The sequence below is a fragment of the Leptinotarsa decemlineata genome, unplaced genomic scaffold (assembly GCF_025532065.1).
Source record: "Leptinotarsa decemlineata unplaced genomic scaffold, Ldec_3_MD MMD2_tig00003736_RagTag_RagTag, whole genome shotgun sequence".
In the NCBI taxonomy this organism is placed as follows: domain Eukaryota; kingdom Metazoa; phylum Arthropoda; class Insecta; order Coleoptera; family Chrysomelidae; genus Leptinotarsa; species Leptinotarsa decemlineata.
The window spans coordinates 7,939,251-7,962,693 of NW_027412593.1; the positions used below are offsets into that span (position 1 = coordinate 7,939,251).

At 36.7% G+C, this 23,443-nt stretch overlaps 1 protein-coding gene and 1 long non-coding RNA gene across 2 annotated transcripts in view; one reads left to right on the forward strand and one right to left on the reverse strand.

The window, feature by feature from the left end:
• Positions 1 to 1,960: 1,960 nt before the first annotated feature.
• LOC141483620 (uncharacterized) lies at positions 1,961 to 4,378 on the reverse strand. Its single transcript, XR_012466193.1, has 2 exons — positions 4,073 to 4,378; positions 1,961 to 2,937 (listed from the first exon to the last, which is right to left on the reverse strand). It is a non-coding gene; the product is annotated as an uncharacterized lncRNA (long non-coding RNA).
• A 13,925-nt stretch (positions 4,379 to 18,303) lies between these two features.
• Positions 18,304 to 23,443, forward strand: part of LOC111508892 (ionotropic receptor 75a) — a 34,338-nt gene continuing 29,198 nt past the window's right edge. The window contains exons 1-2 of the mRNA XM_074178389.1: positions 18,304 to 18,467; positions 20,232 to 20,540. Coding sequence (XP_074034490.1) covers positions 18,447 to 18,467; positions 20,232 to 20,540 — 330 coding nt within the window. The 5' untranslated portion in view covers positions 18,304 to 18,446. The remainder of the gene's footprint in view (positions 18,468 to 20,231; positions 20,541 to 23,443) is intronic.

Consider the following 23,443-nt stretch of genomic DNA (forward strand, 5'->3'; position numbering starts at 1 on the left):
GCAACTTTAAAATGTTAATGATAACGTTATTATAGACTAGTGTAAGAACCTTGGTAAGATGATGTTAAAGTTCAAAGTTAGTCTTAGAGATAGTTAAATTCAAATTCGTAACACAAAATTCTTGTATAATTTTTTGAATTATTAATTAGTAAGTTGTTGACAATCTTCTAAACAAATTAAAAAATAATGAAAACAAACATGTCATTGTAGAAAAAAATTAATAGTACAACTACAATAACATAACCTCACTTAAAAAATAAAATAAATATAAGCAATTATAAGTTATCAAAAAACGTTTTATAATACTGAGGCATGACAGCGACAGATTTTTTAGTCTTAGCAAAAAGAGCCAACAAACCTTTCTTTTTTTTTCTCACTTATTCCTACCTTCTTCTTGTAAGCCCTTTTCAAAGGTCCAAATGTACCCTGTTCAGGAATTGAAGAAACACGCTTGCCACCACGCTGTTTCTGCTGCAAAACATCTATGCACATGAATTCCGATTGCGCATACGACGTTTTAACTAGAAGATGTCCAGGGTTTGCCTTGGTTACCTTAACAACGCTCACATCAGCAATGCGAATTGTTTCATTATTCTCGTTTTTAAAAATTTCCTTCATTCCCATGTCCTTGGACATTTCTTTGAAATCGAAAAAATCTTCAAAACCCATTTCATGGACAATATACGGCTTACCATTCTTTTTAGCTTGCCTGACCAAGCTTAAATACTGCTCTGGTACGTAGATGGGAGCTCTTTTTTAAACTGCTTGATTGACCGTTCAATTACAGAATGAATGTGATCCCTTTCATTTTGCGTGTGCCCGGCTACAAGAAATTTGTGCGTGATGGAATTTATATTTTCGAAAACTGAAACAGCATTGATATACAAAGCAAAAATATACCGATTTTTGTTTTGCCCCACACAATTATCTGAGTAGAAAATAATATCTATTTTTCCAGTCGCTTTTTCGTTACAAGTTTGCAAATAGGACCAAACGCAGGAACCTATTTCAATGGCCCCCCTGTTTGCAAGACCTTCATGCCACATGTAGCAGAAAGCGTCAGTCGTTTTCAATTCATAAATTGATAGATTGTAAACGTTCAATTTTGATACATAATGAAATGAAGAGGAATCACCTTGCGGGCATGGAAGAGCTGCTTGTAAATCGTATACTGCCACGACAGCATTGGGTGATTCCTTGTCAGTTGACTTCTCAATTCTTGCTAGATCTTTCTCTTGTATGTGTTTGTTATAGTCTTCCAGCAGGTTTTGTTTCTCTTCTTCTGTGCAATTTCGAAAACCTTCACAATAGTCACAAGCGTCTTTTTTGGGAACGAAAGAGGAGATATTAAACTCCTCCTTGAAAATCTTATAATACATCAGGTAATTGACATGTGGTTTCTTCACTTCTTCACATAACTCCACATAATCTCGATGAAGGTCTCTCACAGTTTTCCCTCCTTCTATATATTCCATCTTTGATTCAGACCGGCAGTAATGACTTTCCATTCGGGGGATAGAGCGAATGTGATTTCTAACTTCATCTTTAATGGTGTCAGAAAGAGCCTGATGGTTATTATGTTTTCCTCGCTTTTCAGGTTGAATTACACCAGCCACTGATGAACTCTTTTTCTTTAAAACAGTCTGAATCACTTGCGAATTAATTCCCAATGTTGCCATGAAAAAATATTTGTAAACACGAATTTTTTCTCCTGATGAAAACGTAAAATAAAAGGCATTGTTTAGACCACGACTTTTTTGTTGTTGTGTAGGGTATCTATATTTTGGATTTATCCTATCTATGCAAGATACTATGAACATCCTTTGTTGTTGCAAATCTGCCATTGCCCAGTACTCTCTGAAGAGTGTCTGTCGTTGTTCATCTGATATCTTATTCGCACATATTAAACGGCATTTTTCAACATCACAAGGTGGGCGCATGGTTTTGGCGTTTCTGGTTACCATCTGCAAGAGTTGTGGTTTTTATTGAGGAATAAGATTGACCACTATTCCTCATTGTTTTTGCAATGTTTTTCATCCATTGACCGGGATTACGTTTTACTCTTCGAACATTTTCTCGTGGATGATGAAAGTTTTTGACAAAACGATGTTTCTTCTTGTTACCTGCGTTGTTTTGGTTCACACCTTCATCTAGAGAGCCAGAGCTAGAGGATGAAGAACTACTGTTTGAAGAATAATTTGGGTCTTCGCTAGTATCATCTACAGAACTTAGGGAAGAATTACTTGAGCTACTACAAGATGAACATGTCGAACATGTCGAGCAGGAAGAAGACGAGGAACTTGATAAGCTTCTGTTCTTGATCTGCTTCGCTTCGTCAACACTAGGGATAGGGGAATTGTTTTTTTGTTGGGAGCTGTTGCTTACCTCTGTAGGATTAATTAGCGCTTGATTATTCTCCTTTTCAGATTCAAGATCAGGTAAAGAAATGTTGCTCTTTGCTTTTCTGATTGTAGGGGTTGCTGTGTCATCCTCAGTAATGTGTTTTCCGTAGTCGCATGTTGTGAGTCGATCCACAACTTCTTGATGACTGTTGTCGTCAATAGGAAATGGCAGTTTCACATTCTCATTTTCTATATTTTTGACGGAAGAATTGTTTTTTTGTTGGGAGCTGTTGCTTACCTCTGTAGGATTAATTAGCGCTTGATTATTCTCCTTTTCAGATTCAAGATCAGGTAAAGAAATGTTGTTCTTTGCTTTTTTGATCGTAGGGATTGCTGTGTCATCCTCAGAAATGCGTTTTCCGTAGCCGCATGTTGTGGGTCGATTCACAACTTCTTGATGACTGTTGTTGTCAATAGGAAATGGCAGTTTCACATTCTCATTTTCTATATTTTTGACGGAAGGACAGTCATGAACTTAATCATAATTTTTTCTCGCCAAAATGACGAGGTAGTGTCCGCGGCTTCCCTTCATTTCCTGAAAAAAGTACCAATATTTGCTTACTGGGGTGAAGATTAAACTAATCCTAAAATTATGAGATTTATTAATTTTTAATTTGGGGACTCCTAGGTAGGTGCATTTATATCATTACAACATTGGAATCCCATTTCTAAAAGAAAAAGAAAAAAAAAGATGGAATAAAAAATTGAAAAAAAATACAGCAGAGTCGCGCTAATCCGAAAATCCGATTAATACGAACACTATTTACTTGTGGAGAGAAAAAAAAATGCGTCTAAACCTAATGAAATTTTGTTTCAAACAGTTCAAAAAAGCAATTTTCAATGTTAAAGGACGAAAAGAAAAGATGTTTTATCGTGGATTATTGTTGTGAAAATAAGGAAAGTAAAAAAAATACGGCTACAAAATACAAAGAACTGTACGGAACGTTAAAGAGTTAAACTTAATTACGTAAATTACAACTATTTTGTAGTGTATAAATTTAAGTAATCTTAACGTGTTTAGTGAGAAAATTCGTTAGTCACAAGTAAAATACGGGTCTAGTATTTATAAAAAGAAAAAAAATTATACGTTAGTTTCATGTTAGTTAGTACACTAAAATGGCAAAAATTCGAAAAGAAATTATTGTTTGTCCTTGAAAATACGAATTCATTTGAGATGTAAACATAGTAAAATTTTATAGCTGAAAATACGGAACAATAGAACATAGAATGAAACCAAAGAAAAAACAGTTCTCAGTAGCTTACAAAAGTTGCTAATCTGGATTCATTCAGAGAGGAGAAAAAAAAAACTACGTTACTGACTCATTCTCGAGTACAGTCAATATTACAGAATCATGTTTTCATTGAGTTATTGCCCGATGTTCACGTATTGTCGGTTAATGCAAAATTTTCGTAATTATGAACAGGGTTTCATTCCAATTTGTTCGAGACTCTAATATAATAATTTTTAAAAGATTATCTATAACTTTTATGCAAGACTGTCACATTTTGAATTACAATTAGATAACGACCTGAAATATTTTGTTCAAAACTATAACAACACTGGACTTAAGTGTTTATCTTAAAATTGAATAACATTCGTTTATGAAAGAGTGTAATAAGTCAAAATGTAATACTATTGCACAAAAAATAGTAGTTAGCAGACTGCTTACCTTTTTCGGGAAGACAGTTATATTTTGGTTTGTAATAGTTTTGCTCAGAAAAGTGCGATGAAACTCTTTTCTTCACTGTCCACTTTTTGAGATATAATAGTCTTTCACAAAACAAACGAACTTTCTGAAGCGACTTCACAATATGCTAACTGACATGTAATGGTCTTTCTCAAAACTTGTCAAAAGGGAGGGGAGATGTCATAGTTTTAAGCAGAGCGCCCTGGCGGTTTGAATAAAAGTACAAGTTAGAACCGTGTTCCACATAATTTCTCATACGATTTTGAGTTATTCTATCGATAAAACATAAAAAAATCACATTTTTGAGATGTAATAGTCTTCTTCCAAACCGACGATATATATGTGGGATTTCAAAGACAAATGACAATTTCAAATTATGGTACTCGACAAGCTCTATCCAAATGAGTTAAAAGATATGAATTATTCTCATTTTCAAGGCTTACTATGACTTGCAAAATGAGTCGAAATTTCTGGAGGGACAATTAGGCATTTCTTTATCGGAAAAGTGGATACCCTATTCAATTTGGGCATATCTCAAACATCTGGATTCCAAGTTTCAGCCCAATATATCATAGAGGGTGTTAGTTATATGATGACAAATTTCCAAATCAATGATTTTCTGACTGACCCTGTATGAAAGTCTATGAACTTTTCAGAAAAGATGAAGTAACCATTCAATGAAATGATACTTCGCATACTCAGCTACGAAGTTACAAAGGTTGTCATCGTTTCATGGAGTTTAATTAAAATCAACAAATCAAAAGTTGAAAACGTGTTTTCAATTTTAGAAAAATTACAACAGAAATAAATCAAATGATAAATGGAACAGTTTTACAAGATATTGGAGTTTTCAATATATCCTCCTTCAAGCTCTATACATTCTTCATAACGTCTCAAATTCTGGCAGGTCTTCTTCAATTGGCCTGGTGTTATATCACCACACTTTTGCCTTATCCTCTCCTTCAATTCGTTAAAATTTCGTGGTATATTTCTAAAAACTCCACTATTTTGGAGTGTTGTGTCCATGAATTTTCGTTTTTGATTTATATCATACAGACTCAATAACATCTATATCTTTATATATATATATATATATATATATATATATATATATATATATATATATATATATATATATATATATATATATTTATTTATTTATTTACAATTTTTGAAATTTATTTCCTTTTACCAACAAATTCATTTCCTAATCCAGTCAATCCAAACGGAATGCATCACCTCCACATTTTAGATATCATGTAAGAAAAGATTTACATACGGTATTCTGAAATCGATGACCTGACCTTACCCCAATTTTTTCTATGAAATAATTTCGAAAACGAGGCCTACTGAATAGAACCTGCGAACAAATATGCATGTTGGAACTTGAAACATAGAATAACACGAGAAATGCCGGCGATTGAGAAAATTATTATTCAGTGAAAAGAAAACAAAAAATATGTCCAGTGAAGTAGGAATTTGAGACATCATTGTTCAAGTATTACATATGAATATCGATTTTTAACATTGTTTATTTCGAACATTGCTAGTATCATACGAATATTTCTTTAAACTACCTAACATTCTGATTTCGTCAAAATTGAACTGATGTTTTTGTTCCTTCACGTACTTCATATAATGGGTGCGTGAATCACACATACGTTACCTATCGTTATAAAACGTTCTTCGATTGAGAAAATGCGTGCTTATCCTCTGGAATAAAATGAATTATATCTACCACCAGAGTAATATTTCTCACTTTTGTCCCATAAATAATTATAATCTCCTAGTTTGTATATGTTTCATCTACTCACCAACCAATTACTGTATAATAATGTAAGTAGGTTTGTACACGATTTTACTATTATGGAAATTACCCACAAGAGGCTCAATTTACCTGTCATGTTAAACCTGCACTTATTCGAAATTTATCATGTTTAGGCATATCCAACTCTGTATTGGATGAATCTTTGGAAAGCAAACATCATGTTATTTTGGAAAAAAGTATTAATTTTAAATTTTTTTGTGTACAGTGTTTCAGGTTTCTTAGATTGTGATCTGATCGTTGATTTCAGTCGTTTCAAGTATGCTTTTAAAGGGATTATATTTGGATGTTATGGAAAAGAAGGTAAGCTGGTACCTGGTATAAATAATTCTAGAAAATATCTAAATCGTCTGGAAAACATGTGATTGAACAACCTTGTTGTTTGCTACAGTGGGAGAAATAGTTTGCTTCAACTCAGGCGGATGTAATTTTTTCTTTACTCGTTTAGACGAGATACCGGCGTTGCCCTACGTTTCTGGGAATATTGAATCCGGAGTGTCGAAGTTATTTGAACTATTCATTCTCCATCCCCAGGCTCATACAAGCTAATGAGTCTGATGTAGTTCTTCTCTACCATCAGAGTTATACCTGGCGAAAGCTATGTATGGTAATATAAATTCTGAATTCAGGAAGAGACAGATTTCTTCAATTCAGATTATTTTTAAACGCCGTAACTGTCTCTCATAAAACGTTAAATTATGGCCGAGGGACCGAGAGTGTTAATATAAACACAATTCATCGGCGTGAAAAGATGCCCAGACAGATATAATTATCACGTAGCTCGAAATGTTAATATGGGCATATCAATATCCCAGAATTAAAAGTTTTGTGAACTTATCTAAATATGTTCTTGATGACCTACGACGTACGGGGGCAACGATGAAAAGATAACAGTTTGAAAAAACGCGAGAGGCGAGGTACTCGTGATGGTCTTCCTGGCTTTTGAAAGGAGAAAAGACAGAGAGTTCTGCACAGACTACAGAAACAAGTTGTTTACAATCAGTATTATGTGGAGTTCTGGGAGCTCTTCGCTTAAGGCAGCAGTCTGGAAGTGTCTGCGATTTTTTTTAAGATCTCTTCTCTCTGCAACTAAAGACCTCCTCCTAGTGCAGGAGGCGGAATTCAAGCCTCTTTCGGACTTGCCTGACATCCAAAATTTGATGTGGAGAAATTCGCATCTGGTGACAGCAGCTGCAAAATTTTATTTAAATAAAACAAACACGGCAATAGTGAAAGGGTTACCAAGGGTTGATAGACAGTTAATGACGTATTATATTACTGGTGACTCAGCTAAAATCATAGATGTTTCAGTGGTATACGTATATATAATAATAATAGTAAAGCCGTGCCCGATTTACTACAGTGTTGACAGCGGTGGGAAAAAATTCGAATTGATATCTATTTATATTTTTACATAGAGAAGGAATTCGCAGAGAAGCAAAAAAACTTTTCTAGGAAGTTACTAGGTGTAAAGAATCGGTAGCAAATTCATATGAGGTGAGATTGGTTGAAAATACTGAGATTAGTCGAACAAATAGTTTGGAAAATACGTAGGAAATTTTTCACTAGCGTATGAAAAAAATTGGAGTAAACATTGGAGAGCTACAGTGAGCGACGATGAAATTTTTGGAAGCGCTCACATTATTTTAGGAAGAGATTTCCTACGAGGAAGCTTGGCACGTATTGATTACGGGAGACACATGGGTTTACACTTGGGAAACTATTTTATGACATTTCTCACTAGAGGAGCAAGAACAGGAATATCGTTTCCATAACGGATGAGTTAATGAGGTAACACGAACTTACTTTGGAAATGATCGAGCTCCAACATCTATGACAAGACACGACGACACGAAGAAGAGATACACCACGAGAAAAAACAAATCGAATAGTTAAAGAGGAAACAAACCGTCTAGAAGACAGGAGAGACAGCCGAAGACAGAAAAAAGGGAATGGAAAAATAGGATTACAGAAGTGGAGAGATTTCATCTAGAGGATAGAAAGAATCGGCGCACAAGAGGAAGCCAGCAAAAAGGGGATAACACTTCAAAGAGAGAGAAAGTTCAAAAGGCACAGAAATTAGATGTCCTGAAAGAAAGGAAAATTAAAGACACACCACAGAGTAGAGAAACTTTAGATGCGAAGGAGGATCTGAATGCCACATCGAATGACCAAGAAGATTTAGCCCTAGAGTCGAGAAAAATAATGTCCAACAAGGAAAACAACAGACCATGGGAGAACAAATGGACGGAGCGAAAGAGAAGAAACCAATTGCTACTAAAGAAGAGGAGAAGTTGAAGAAGGAAAAACCGAAGAAAAAGGTGAAGTTAGAAAAATCAGTAGATGACCAGAGCCAGTTCGAGAACACACCCCACAAGGAAACCTCAAGGTCAAAAGACAGTACTTCAAAGCCAAGATGAAAGACAGACAGCTTGATAGAAAAGAGAATGTACCCCAATACGAAGAAGGCGAAAAAAATCAGGAATGACAAATCCTATAGTAACACGAAGGAGCACACGTTTAGAGTAGGAGATGAAGTATTGATACAGACAATGATGGAATTGCCGGAAGATTGGTTAGGACCATATAGAATCTTGGAATTGGTCATGCCCGTCACGTGCCGAGTGAGGAAATGTGGAGGAACGGAGCAACATAAAGTACATGTAGACAGGATGGAGGAATCAATTTGGAGATTCAAGGAAGAAGCGGATAAGGACCGAAAGAAAACTCTCAAAAATTGTAAACAAAAGTATACCACAGGTGATTCAGAATCAGAAGTGAGTAATGGAACGGAAAATGAAAAGGAAATGGAGGAAGATAACCAGAAGAAGCGTAGAAATAAACCTATCTGGACACCGGCCTTGTGGCCGGAGTATGTTCCGATCCCGTTTGAGGGAAATATAGAGGAAAGTAGTGAGGATGAAATGGAGGAGCCGAAGGAACAAGATATAGAGGACGCACCGGTATTACGCTGATTTACGAGAGCCAGGCGTCGACCAGGCCGATACAATCCCTGAGAAAATAAATGAAATGGCAATGCGCTCTGCGGGGGGGGGGCGTAGAATACTCCGCCCGGTTAGGTGTTCGACCGGAGAGATTAGAAATCTCCCTAAAAAAACACCCCTCTTCGCGCCCTGTCCGTCACAAGTTCCATTACTTCACTGGTCTCGATCAGGACGTCCGAGTAGGATTCATCCCGCTCCTCACCACTCCCCTCGAAGGAGTGAGTGATCCACCTTCGATCGTTCAGGGACGATATATTACAAGAAATCCGAGGATACCTATTTGAACTGTAAAATCTCCATTTGTCCTCGGGTTTCGTTTGGTTTAATCCATTTACGTTTATAGGGATACATATATGAACTGTCCCAAGTTGTTAGTGCTCTAGTTGATACGGATGCATGACCAGAAAATATTTTTATTCACAATTATGAGCGTCACCCTATGCTCGATAACTCTCCGAAAGTAAGTCGTTGTCAGACTCACGGGACAGTGTCTCCTCAACCGTCGGTTTTTGATCCAATCTGGATTGGATCTCGACTGAGCTTATAGACTCCACGATATTTTTTCAAGTGGAGTTTGATGTAGCTTGACGCTACTCTTAGGAATTTTCAAGAGGATATTTTAGCAATAATTTCTTTGAGATAGAAACATTAAAGAGTAACCAGCGAGTATGTTTTACCTAGAAGTTAGAATCCAAAGAAGGATATGGTAGAAGGGCATCTTACCGGCCGCAACGGGTACCGAGGCAAGGAAAAGTTTTGGAATAAGTTGTATTTGGTAGCTGCCTATCAGCATCCAAGTCCGCCTGAATGAAAGGTTAGGGGATATGTGTTCATGATTTGTTCTGGAAAAAGGTTTTTTTTCGAAGTTGGCATTTTTTTTGGGAAATATAGCTAAAATGGAATGAAATTCTTAACAAAAAAAATCATAAACAAGTCTGTGTTTCAATTTTTTTTTGGTGACAAACAAGATTTTGCCAAACAATTATAGCCATTTGAGGGCTTTGTTCTCATGGGTGCGAAGGTTCGTATTCACGTCTTTAATCCGGAGAGAGATGATTTAGGTTAACTGTTTCAGATATGTAAAATTTTTGAGAATTTTATGTTATTGTTTTGTTCTCTCTCATTGTATCCGGACGTAGATTAGAAGAAGGGTTATGTGTAGAAATTTTCAGGACTGATTGATAGCAAAAAAAACTGTTTTACAAGTAACGTGCCTTCGCTAAGATAATAATAAGGAGTATTGGTTGACATGAGTCATATCAACACTGAAAACAAATTTGATATCTGACTGTGTTACCTTTTTCTATGTGTATTTTTTTGTATGATTTTGATATTGTAGAACATTTGTTTTGTCCTATGTTTTGTTTGGGTATGCTTTTTTTGCAGAATATTTAGCCGAGATAACTCTGCTACAAGTCATTTAACTTGTACCAGTTTTGTGAAGTGTAGAAACTGTCACGGAAGGAGCCTTAGCTTGTAAGGGCAAACCACCCCCAGTAGGAAGAAAGAAGCAGTGAGATAGCCACATCTAAGGTCAGCACCATCATTTTGGGAGTAACGTTACTCATGTCCGGCTTCATCACCCAGGTGAAGCCTTTAATAGCCGGCGATTGTGACTACGATGCAACAGAGATAGCCGCGGTGTCTTTTCGCGATGTTATGAAGTGTCCGGAACCACAGACAACTTATAAAAGTTATGAAAGTGAACTCAGCACAGTTAAAATAGGCTGGAAGGACGAAATCGCTTTGCAACAAGCGAGGATTTGTTTGATCGAGATCAAATACCAAAGGGAGTCCATTTGTATCAGGCGCTAGGGTGTGGCTTAGTGATACTATCCAGTCTATGACCACCTCAATGATAGGGGTCTTCCACCAAACCAGTTGTAGAACGAATCGAGCCTATAAGTCATGGCTCAACCCCAACAGAGTGTTGATGAATTTCAACGTCATCTAGTTCTACAAAACTGTTTCCCTATCCTACATAGACAGTCTAAATGATTTTTTCAGTTTGTTTCAAGGGCCGATTTCTGCCCTTAAATATATTTCTAGACTAGGATAGTCGCAAAGTGCGTGACCTAAGCAAACTTACGCTTTTTTTGCATTTCAATTATTATTGTGTATTGTGACACTTAACGACATCTAGTGGCGAATAGTGGTCCTATATACTATCTTTTTCAGCTACCCCGCTAGGTGGCATTAGGCGTAATTTAATATTTGGAATTACCGCGTTGGTTCGAGAAAGTTCTGGTTCTAGCTAGTGTATTTCGATCACCTCGAGATGACAGTAATATTTGCAGATAAAAAGGCTAGCGGCGCAACTGTGAGTTAGTCTGCGTAGGAAAGGCGAAGGAAGCGAAACTGTCTATTGTGAAATAAAGTAACACCTGTCAATAAAAGTATTTTGATTTGACTTGACTTTTGACTTGTTTTTTTGTGTGATTTGTTAGTATGGAAAAGAAGCGAAAAATCGACAGTGAATGCAGAGCGTTTCAAGATAAATGGAACTTTCAGTATTTTGTGATTGGGTCCAGTAATAAGGCGCTATGTTTAATTTGTAATGGAACCATAGCTGTTCTCAAAGACTATAACAATAAACGACACTATGAATCGAAACATCTTCCAAGTTACTCCAGGTATACAGGAAGTTTGCGGATGGAAAAATTTGAAGCTTTGAAATGCGGACTCAAATCGCAGCAATCTTTGTTTAACCAAAGCGAATACTGAACAAGAGTCTGCAACTCGCATCAACTTTCGTATGGCTCTTGAAATCAGAAAACGTGGCAAACCATTCACCGATGAAGAAATGATAAAAGAACGCTTGATTGCAGTAGCCGAAGAAATATGCATCGAACAGGTAAATTTATTTAAAAGTGTCAGTTTGTCAGCAAACACCGTGGCTCGGAGGGTGCCAGACATCGCAGAAAATATATCATCTCAACTGTCTGACAAAAATGGACATCATGAGTAGTTTTGGATGAGTCAACGGATGTGTCAGATACTGCTCAGGTATTCATTATTATTCGCGGAGTAGATAAAGGCTATAGAGTGTATGAAGAACTTCTTGATATTGATAGTATTCACGGCACGGCAACTGGGGCAGATATTTTTAAGGGAGTTGAAAATGCCAAAAATAAAAAGAATCTTCGATGTAGAAATTTGAAATCTATAACAACTGATGAAGGCAAAAATATGTATGGTAAAAATAAAGGAGTGGTTGCACTTGTGTCAAAGGCTGTAGAAAATGATGGTGTTTCAAAACCTTTAGTCTTACATTGTATTATTCACCACAGTCCTTGTTCGGAAACTGTTTGGATATGTCTGAAGTTCTAAAACCAGTCATATCAGTTGTTAACTTCATCAGATCCACTGGGCTGAATCACCGAAAATTCCGCGAGTTTATTCAACAGAGAGAAATGATTTACCATGTCGTACTGCCGTACGCTGGCTTAGTTGCGGAAAAGTCCTTAAGCGCTTTTTTGAACTTCGAGCAGAGATCGAAATTTTTTTAAATGGAAAGCAGCGCCCTTTTGCCGATTTAGAGAATAGTGAAAGGATATGGAAGTTAGCCAAATTTTGACAAATCATATGAATGAACTGAATTTGAAATTGCAAGGAGAAAATCAGCTTCTCCCCGATTTATACACCAATATCAAATCCTTCAGGCAGAAAATAATACTATTTCAATTGCAATTACGTAAAAAATGTTTCACACATTTTGAAACATGTGAAATATTCAGCCACACTACAGAGACTGAATTTTCCGTCAATTTTGCAATCGAAACTACAAAGTATTATCGGTGGAAAATCACAGTTACATAAATCTCATTAGTGTTTTTGTTTTACTGTGATTCATTTCAATTATTTGTTAGTTATTAATATGCCCAAACTTAGATACTTAAGTTTTCTTTGTCATCATTTCTGTCGTTAAGTTTTACCTTGCAAGTAAATAAAACCGAGTAATTATCATTCTGTGTTTTCTTCTTCAACCTATCACAGCAATAGTAACAACAATTAGGTAATCATTGGCTGTCACGGGCCAGATTGATGACAGTAAATCATTAGCTGTCGCGGGCCGGATTGATGACACTGGCGGGCCGAATTTGGCCCGCGGGCCGTAGTTTGGAGACCCCTCGTCTAAACGAATACTCAACCCCAAGGAGTTGTGCGCGAATGTCAGAATCGGACTGTAGTATATACCAGCACGAACGACTTCGAACCTAGCAGTGCAGTCGCACCGCAGTCTTCGGCCGCTTCAACAGGAGTTTCCCGGGCTATGGAAAAGGTTACTCCTACAGCAGTTAGCAGCCACGGAATACGTGGGAAGTCTGACGTGGAGTGCGCGAAACAATAACCAAATGTATTTTAACCCGGATGCAGTGAGAGAAAGGGAGTGAACCATATGTACGCGACGGGTTGAACGTCATGTACAGGGGTAATCATAAGTGATAGGACACTTTTCGGACTGATATTTTTTCAGTTGTAGTACTGAGCCAAATTAACGCTAGCCAGTTCGCCACTAATTTGTCACATATGTTAATGTTAGCGTGGTTTATTTTTTTATCATAAATTAGAATAAGTTTGTTGGAAAAGTTATGGCATTGCGTATGCCCAGAACTTTTTCGCATGGGGAGAGTGATGTAATACCTAATAATAATAATAATAATAATAATAATAATAATAATAATAATAATAATAATAATAATAATAATATACTTTATTTCAAAAAATGCAGACTAATACAGCTGAAGCAGTAATGAAGACATAGAATGAAAAGGCGTCACAGTGAAAAACATTAAACATTTGTATATATATATATATATATATATATATATATATATATATATATATATATATATATATATCTAAAAAAAAATAAATAATAAAGTAGATATGAAATATGTTGCAAAAATATTCATAAACATATATTGAAGACATATAGAGTTGCCTATCAGGTGGGAAAATTACAATTAAAATATTCACCAGTATTATATGGTTCATTTTCTATAATAATTTTTTTAATTTCTTTCTTGAATTTGCTGATGCCATTGATTGCTTTTATTCGATCTGGCAGTTTATTGAAAAATTTTATACACATGTAGTGAGGACTACTTTCTGTTATAGAGAGTCTGTGTAATGGATACATGATATTTCTCGTTCTTGTTTCATGCCCGTGTGAAATATTATAGGTCAAAAAGGTATCTTTATTTTTGAAAAAATATATTAAGCATTCATATATATATATATGCCAAAAATTGTCATTATATTATTCTTCCGAAAACACCCTCTACATGATGCTATGTAGGCCATGTTTAACATAACCCGTAAGGTTCTTTTTTGTATTACAAAAATTTTTTGAACATCATGACTACATCCCCAAAACAAAATTCCGTACTTTGCCACCGATTCGAAGCTGGAATGATATATTATTTTCATTGAGTTTGGGTGGAGATATTTGTTGAGAGATCTTATAGCATAAAGCACCCTATTGAGTTTCATACATAGATCTTCTATATGTTCTGACCAGGTCAGAAATTCATTGATATATAAACCAAGAAACTTTGATTTTGATGTTATTTCTCTCTCTTTTCTAGCTATTTTGATTGTCGGTGAACATTCCAACTGCAACTGTCTTGAGCGAAACAATACTGTGTGGGTTTTTGATTCGTTAAGAATTAATTTGTTGCTATCAAACCATTCTTTTGTTTTTTTAAAGAGATTTTCAGTATTTTCTATGATTTTTGGGAAATTTTCACCGCCAATCAATATATTTGTATCATCAGCATAGCTTGTTATGAACTGATCATTTCTGGTATTCATTGAGCATAAGTCATTGGTAAAGATTATAAATAGAATCGGTCCGAGAATGCTACCTTGCGGTATTCCAATATTTGATTGAAGTATCTGTGATTTATAAATCATTCCCTCACTTTTAATGAAAACTCTCTGATTTCGACCATTCAGGTATGAACTAGCCCATTTCAAAGCGTTTCCTCTAATTCCATACTTCTCTAATTTATACATCAGAAGAGATCTGTCCAAACAGTCATATGCTTTAGAAAGATCTAAAAACATTCCTAAAGATAAATATAAATGAAATTCAATACATGTTGAGTGAATTGGAAGATGGCTGACATTGTAGATCTACCTTGGATGTAACCATGTTGATTCTTACTGAAAATGTTACATTTATTAAAGAAATCTATCAGTTGTTCAGAAAATGCTAATTCAAACAATTTTGAGAAACTAGGAGGTTGACTTATTGGCCTATAATTTTCCATGAGTTCTATATCACCGTTTTTATATATAGGTGTAACTAAAGACACCTTCAGTTGTTCTGGGAATATGCCAAATTTCAAAGAGTTGTTTACGATATACGTGAGTATTTCTTTCATGTTAGGAATATTTTCTTTGACTAATGCTGAAGGTATACCATCATCCCCGCTACTTTGTTTATTCTTAATCTTGCGTGATAAATTAATTAAGTCTTCCATAGACAAAGGTTTCAAAAAAATTGACTGGTTGTTTTCATTTATATTACACTGAAATGGTACATCTGGGATATTTCTTATTATATTAGGTACAGTATTCGTTAGGAACAGATTGTATTCTTCTGCAACCTCTTGTGGTTTCCCTTTTATTCGACAATGAGAAATTTTATTCTTACCTGTAAGTTCATTGCAAAAGCTCCACATGCATTTAGTTTTGTTATCTGTACGTTGCAGTTTTTTATGGTACGTATCTTTTTTGGCTTTAACTAACAACTCGTTATATTTCGATTTAGCAATATTATACTGATCTTTGAAATTTGGATTATTCCCAGACAAAACTAGCAATACATCAAGATTATGTTTACACTGGCTCAGTTCTTCATTATCATCGATATATACATGTTTGTGGGTGTATGGTTTAGTTTTTATGTATCTAAGCGGAAAACATTCATTGAAGATGTTGATAAAGTTGCTCATGAACGATTTCCATTGCAAATCGACTGAGGAGATACTGAGGAGATACCTAGCGAAACCTATGTATGGTAACATAAATTCTAAATTCAGATTATTTTTGAACATCGTGACTGTCTCTCATGAAACGTTAAATTATGGCTGAGGGACCGAGAGTGTTAATACAAACACTATTCATCGGCGTGAAAAGATGCCCAGACAGATATAATTATTACGTAGCTCGAAATGTTAATATGGGCATATCAGTATCCCAGAATTGAAAGTTTTGTGAACTCATCGAAAGATGTTTTTGATGACCTACGTCGTACGGGGGCGACGATGAAAAGATAACGGTTTGAGAAACGCGAGAGGCGAGGCACTCGTGATGGTCTTCCTGGCTTTTGAAAGTGGAAAAGACAGAGAGATCTGGGAGGTCTTCGCTTAAGGCAGCGGTCTTAGAGTGGTACGAAAGTTTTGTTTTGGAAAGTAAGTCTGCGTGAATTTCGAGGAGGTTCGAAAACTAGGGAGTTTGAAGGGTTCTCTTGACGGTCAATCAAGGGCGGTATTTTTTTTTCTCTTGAAAACAGGCGGTTAGCGCGATTTTGGGTAGTCTTTTATTCTGAAGCGAAAATCGAGCAGTGTAGTGCAAAAGTTCTAAATAGGGGACGGGCAGGAAAAAAAAGGCAGCGGTGAGTAAAATATACATTTGTACTATCCATTTTATAATTTTGGGAAGGAGTTAGCTATAATAAATTTATATACAGAGTGGTCCTAAGAATTGCCTTATAAATATTTAGCGGTCAGAAATCATCGGCCAAGTTAGAGTATTTCATCACTCTCGTATATTATAGTAATTTCCAGCGAAGGCACAAATATTGAGTTTATTTTTTTGAGATTTGGTTATGGTTATTATTTTTTTATTTTTTTTTAATTTTTTTGTTTCTTTGACTATTTTGTCATATATCTTCCTTCATTTCCTTTATTATTGAATATAGTTTCTTGTGAAGGTTTTAAGCAGGCTTTTATTTCAAAATCTACCATAGTAACCTCTTGGAAGGAAGTGTTTGCGAATTTTTTTTGAAATCTCTTCTTTCTGCAACTAAAGACCTTCTCCTAGTGCAGGAGGCGGAATTCAACCCTCTTTCGGACTTGCCTAACATCCAAAATTTGATGTGGAGAAAGTCTCATCTGGTGACAGCAGCTGCCAAATTTTATTTAAATGAAACAAACACGGCAATAGTGAAAGGATTACCAAGGGTTGATAGACAGTTAATGACGTATTATTTTACTGGGGACTCAGCTATAAAACGGTAGATGTTTCAGTGGGATACGTAGATATAATAATAATAGTAAAACCGTGCCGGATTTACTACATCAGAACAAGACGATATACGTCGTGGAGTGTTCAGCTCTCGGGGAAACAAATATCGTCCGAAAAGAAGAGGAAAAATGGATGACATATCCATATTTTCTCTTTGAACACCGCAGACTCTATCCAGACCACTCTGATGAGATTGTTGTTCTCATTATTGGAGTCCTTGGTGAAATAATGCCCTCTCGAATCTCAAGATTATGCCGGCTTGCCGCACTAAGGCAGTACTTTTAGCCGGACAAATGCAGAAGGCTGTCATTCTTGGATCACTGCGCTTGCTTAGGGCACATGATTCTCGGACCCAATGATCATTTACCCCATGGTGTCAGGGCTTGATCCCCCAAAGCCCCGATACATTCGGGAGGGCACGCCAGCATAGTCAACTGATGGCCACTCTCCACACTAGGGTAAGTGATCATTGGGTCCAAGAATCTTGAGAGTTGATATTGGAAAGGGCACCATTCCACCAAGAACTCCAATAATCAAAACAAACATCTTGACAGAGTGACCTGGATGGAGTATGTGGAGTTCGAAGAGAAAATTTCGATATTTTATCCGTTTTTCCTCCTCTTTTCTGACGATATTCTTTTTGCCAGGAACTGACAACTCCACTACAAATATCGTCTTGCTCTGATGGTCGAGAACTACATCATGCTTATTAGGTTGTATGATCCTGAGGGTGGGAAACGAATAGTTTCAATGAATTTCACACTTCTTGTTTCCCACAACGGAACGCAAGGTGTCTCGTGAATACCGTAAAAGTGCCGTAGGTAGTAATGAAGCACTCTTAGGGCCGCTTCATGTTGATTGATATACCCTGAGACCCACTATTCCCACACTAGAATCCACAATGCTGGAAATTACTTTTCAACAACGTCTAGTCAGGTGAATTTAAAAATAGCTCAATATCAAAAAGGCGCCTGGCCCTGATGAGGTACCTGTCATCGTACTTAAAAAATACGCAAATGAACTCGCGGTTTCCGGTTTCTTAATAGGAACTATTTTTTATGGGGATGTACAATAATGTCTGTGTAAAAATCATTTGTCATTGAAAATAAATATATTTTTTTCAGAAAAGCTAGAACTCTTGAAATGTGTCATAACGAAAGGTTTTCAGTTTGTTATAACCGATCTCGGCAGGAAAGTGAATTTCGAAAAATTTTCTGGGAGCAGAAACAACCACTTTGGTGTTATTTTGGATGGTGATTGTGTACAGATGAACCTAACACTAAATGAGGTAAACGTATTCATGGCGTAAGGAATGCAATAACATCTACCCTTAGGAAGAAACCGTCTATGGGAACCTACAAATATGAAAGCTGAACGAGGCCATTAAACGCGATCTGTTGCAAAGCCAAGCGTCAATATCGACCGCCAACCGAGATACATCCTCTATCTTTCTATGCAGCTTTTACTGGAAGGCTAGTAGTCGAAACCAGAGCCCAAAAACCAAGCAATCGTTTTCCAAAATCAGACACCGCTGTTTCAACCCGCCATAGGTCCATAGGTCTCAAGTGAACGAATTTTTTTCGGCGGTTGATGTCGAAAATTGGCTTTGCAACAGCTCTGGGGCTCAAATGTTTGCCTAGCACCACTGATGACGATTCAAAACAGCGCTGTCTGGTGATGGATCACGAAAGCTTCGTTTTCGGGCGCTGGTTTTAACTAGTTGCCTTGCACTAAAAACTTCAAATAAAGAGACATAACGAATCTCTTTCGGCAGGTGATGCAACAGCAGGTGATGCAACAGCTTTGGGGCTAAAATATTTGCCTAGCACCACTGATGAGGACTTTGACGATTTAAAACAGCCCCGTCTGGTGATGAATAACGAGGGCTTCGCTTTTTGGCACTGGTTAAAACTAGTTGCCTTGCACTGAACTCCGAACAAAGAGAGAGAACGAATTATGTTTGGCGGTTGATATCGAAGATTGGCTTTGCAACAGCTTTGAGGCTCAAATGTTTGCCTAGCACCACTGATGAGGACTTTGACGATTCAAAACAGCACTGTCTGGTGATGGATCACGAAGGCTTCGTTTTTTGGCGCTGGTTTCAACTAGTTGCCTTGCACTGAAAACTTCAAAGAAAGAGATATTACGAATTTTATTCGGCAGGTGATGCCGAAGATTGGCTTTGCAAGAGGTTTGCGGCTAAAATGTTCGTCTAGCACCACTGATGAGGACTTTGATGATTCAAAACAGCCCCGTCTGGTGATGAATGATGAGCGCTTGGTTTTTGGGCAATGGTTAAAACTAGTTGCCTTGCACTGAACTTCAAAGAAAGGGAGAGAACGAATTTTGTTTGGCGGTTGATGTCGAAGGTTGGCTTTGCAACAGGTTTGGGACTCAAATATTCGTGTAGCACTCCTGATGAGGACTTTGATGATTCAAAACAGCGCCATCTGGTGATGGATCATGAAGGCTACGTTTTTGGGCGCTGGTTTTGACTAGTTGCCTTGCACTGAAAACTTCAAAGAAAGATATATAACGAATCTCCTTTGGCGGATGATGTCGAAGATTAGCTTTGCAACAGCTTTGGGGCTAGAATGCTCTGGCATGACTGATGAGGACTTTGACGATTCAAAACAGCGCTGTTTGGTGACGGATCACGAAGGCTTCGTTTTTGGGCGCTGATTTCAACTGATTGCCTTTCACTGAAATCTTTAAAGGAAGCGAGAGAAGCAATTTCGTGTAGCGGTTGATGTCGAGGATTGGCTTTGCAACAGCTTCACTCCTTTAAGGACCCTCTTCATTAATTGATTTCATTAAATTAGTCTCCTTTCACTCCATAGATAATATCTCCGCAAGGAAAGATGTCATTATCTTTTAAGGCAGTTGAGCCTAGTGAAGCATTCGTGATTCAGTCTAGTATCACTGATGACACCCGCAGCGGGTCGAAACCGCGTTAATGGTTGTTGGATCATTATTGCTTCCTTTTTTTGGCTCTAATTTCGACTATTCAAAGCGTGTGTATCATTAATTCATTTATAACTTTTTTTTGCAGAATATAAGTAAAACATATTTCTACGAGACCTACCATTGGCTGATAATGAGCCTATCAAGAGACATCTCACACATTTTCGAACCATTGAAATTGAGTATCAACTCCGATGTTCATCTTGTAATTCCGAACGAAAAAGAAAATTTTAGTATTTTTGATGTTTATAACCCAGCTTCTGAACACGGAGGAATTGTGAAAGTGATATTTCTTGGAATGTATAACAAAGCTGTAGGGTATATGGCAAAATATTCTGGGAATAAATATTGGGAAAGACGTAATATGACTGGAGTGAATTTTAAGTCTGCTATAGTGGTGAGATTTTTCTTCCATAATTCTGAATAGAACATAGGATTTTCAAGTATTTCGAAAAATATTTGTCAATTAGAAACGTCCCATACATCAAGAAGTGTAAACTTTCACGGCCGGAGATAATTGTTTCGAAACAGTTTCCCGGGTTTCTGACCGTGGTCTGCAGGCTTTTAAATCTGAGGTTTTGTCTACAACTGCGGTAGACACTGCTTCAGTTTCTATGGGTTACATCAATTGGCCTGGTACCTGTGCAGTTGGGTGCAGGTACCTAAATATAATTCGAACTGATTCCATCTTCTTTTGTGGTTGAAATTATCTCAGAATGTTGTGTTTCTGAATACTGTGTTTCTGAATTTCTATCGTGTCTGTATACAGGCTGTCGATTTGAAAACTTTCCATCCTTAAATTATATGAGGAATCGAAAAAACAGGCCAATTTCATAGGCAAGGGGGACACTTTCAAGGAATATTCGTATCCCTCGTGGTTCAATCTCCAAGGAGGGGTAGATGCTACCTTTAGAATTTTAAATGGGAAGGGGTGTCAAGTGGCACATCATTTCGATTGGCGTTCAATTCTGCTTCCAATGAGACCCTGGTGTTTTATTTGTTGACGAACAGTTCTGGAAAAGTAGTATTCTAAACTTACACATGTAATTTGAATTTGCCTGTTCTGAGATGCATTATTGTGTTTGTTATGTATTGGGAATGACTGGGTGAAATTATTCGATTGCAAGTAAAATATCAAGGTCGTTTATTCACTCAAAACGTTTCCCATAGACTGCGAACATACAATATAAAAACAAAGGTAGCAAAACATAAAAAAAGCCATTGGTATTTCGTACTGAGATAAATAATATGGATATACCGGGTGATTAAATACATTTTCAATAGCAGTACATCACAGTATTCAACTTCTTTCAATAAAAATGGTTGGAAAAGGAGTTGGCACCGTTCCAACCTTTGAATGACAGGAATAAATGTATTACGCGTGGAATTTTTTATTTGTTGGTTACTTTCCTTCTACAAAATAGAATTTAATTTGCGAGAAAGACATTTCAAACAATATCTATTTACGCTCATCTTATAAACTGTTCGAAATGTCTTTTGAGTTCTTCATTATCAGAAGTTTGTTTTTTATAAATAACGGATTCAAGATGCCCCCAATTAAAGAAATCTAAGGGTGCTAAATCCGGTAATCTCGGAGGCCATTCAACTGTTCCCTTCTGCCAATCCATCTATACGGAAATCTCTTGTTTAACCACTGTCGGACGGGAAGAAAATAATGAGGTGGAGCACCGTCCTGCTGGAAATGTTACAGATCCTCCCGAAAAAGTTCATTAGCTTCTGCATCCATTTGAGTTTCTAGATCGTGAGGTATAAGAGGATCGATATTTTCTTCAAGCATTTCAGAGTGCAGATTGCCAGTCAAGTCAAGTCAATACCATCCCAAACATTAACTTTTTGTGGGGGAGGTGTTTGCCCTTTCCGAAAAATATGTGGGTTGTCACTACAATAGCGACAATTTTGTCTATTAATATTGCCATTCAGAAAAAATGAATACTCATCGCTGAAACAGATATTTAATAGAAGATTAGGGATGGTATTGACTCGATGAGATATGACTTCACAAAACTCAATTCTTCCTCGTGGAGTTCTTGAAAAATCTGCATTTTATAGAGATGAAATTTATGCATTTTCAATGCTTTTCTTGAAGTTTCGCGTGACATTCTAGTCTGATTGCAGCAAATGTTCCCAAAATTTCATTTTGAGCTGCTTCATCTAGTACTCTGGAGTTATTTTTTTTATTTGTCACTGAGTCAGTTTCGTAGAACTTATTCACCAAATCGAGCACATTTCGATGACTTACATTACAATTTGGATGCCCTCATCAAAAAGACATGCCGCACTTCGTGAGCACTTTCCAACTTCTCCATGAATTACAATCATTTTAATTCTATCTTGAAGAATGTAAACCATTTTTACACTTTTATACACCTATTTGAGTAATCACTAAACAGCCCAACAGTATGCACAATACCACCACATCGTTCAAATTCGAGAACCAATTTTTTTGTTTGAAAACAGAAAATTTTTACAGCAGGCGTAGCTAAAAAGGACGGCTATCTGGTACACTTCCTGCGATGAGAATTCAAAATTCAGGATTTACCAAACACAATTTTATTACCATCTACGTTTTATTATGAGACTACTTTTTGATGTAAATTAATTGGAGCTAATGACTAATGTTACCGCTAATGAAGGGTTGGAATGGTAACACCTAATATTCTTACCAGTTCTGGTCAAACCATGCATAGGCGTACTAATAATTACTTCTCTTAGTTCAGAACGTTATTTTTCGGAAAATGCTCATAAAAAAATACTAAGTCGGGGTACCATTGGAAGCAGAATTGAACGCCAATTAAAATGATGTGCCACTTGACCCCCTCCCAATTTAAAAATCTGAGGGTAACATCTACCTCTCTCAGGGGGTTGAACCACGAGGACTACAAATAGCCCTTGGAAGATATTAAGGGTGGAAAGTTTTCAAATTGACACCCTGTATAGTCTTGGAGAGTAACTCTGAGCCCTTGGACCTCTTCAAACGCGATAAAATGGGTGACTCAGTACATGTTCCGTTACTGCTGGTATGTTAGTATGCCTGAGATAAAACTTCTCTTATGTGCTCCGTACTTATGATTATTTCAGCGGTTCCAATGTAGACCGGTCTTTAGCTGACCCTAGACTGTCTCTGATGATTCTCTTCAACGTCTTCATTATCAAAATTAATTGGTTTTCAAAATACGCTGATGCTTAACTTTCCCCTTATATTCTTATAGGCTGACATATGATAAGGAAGCTATTGAAGTTCAAGATGATATACCTTGAAGACGAAGGAGTGAGAATGGA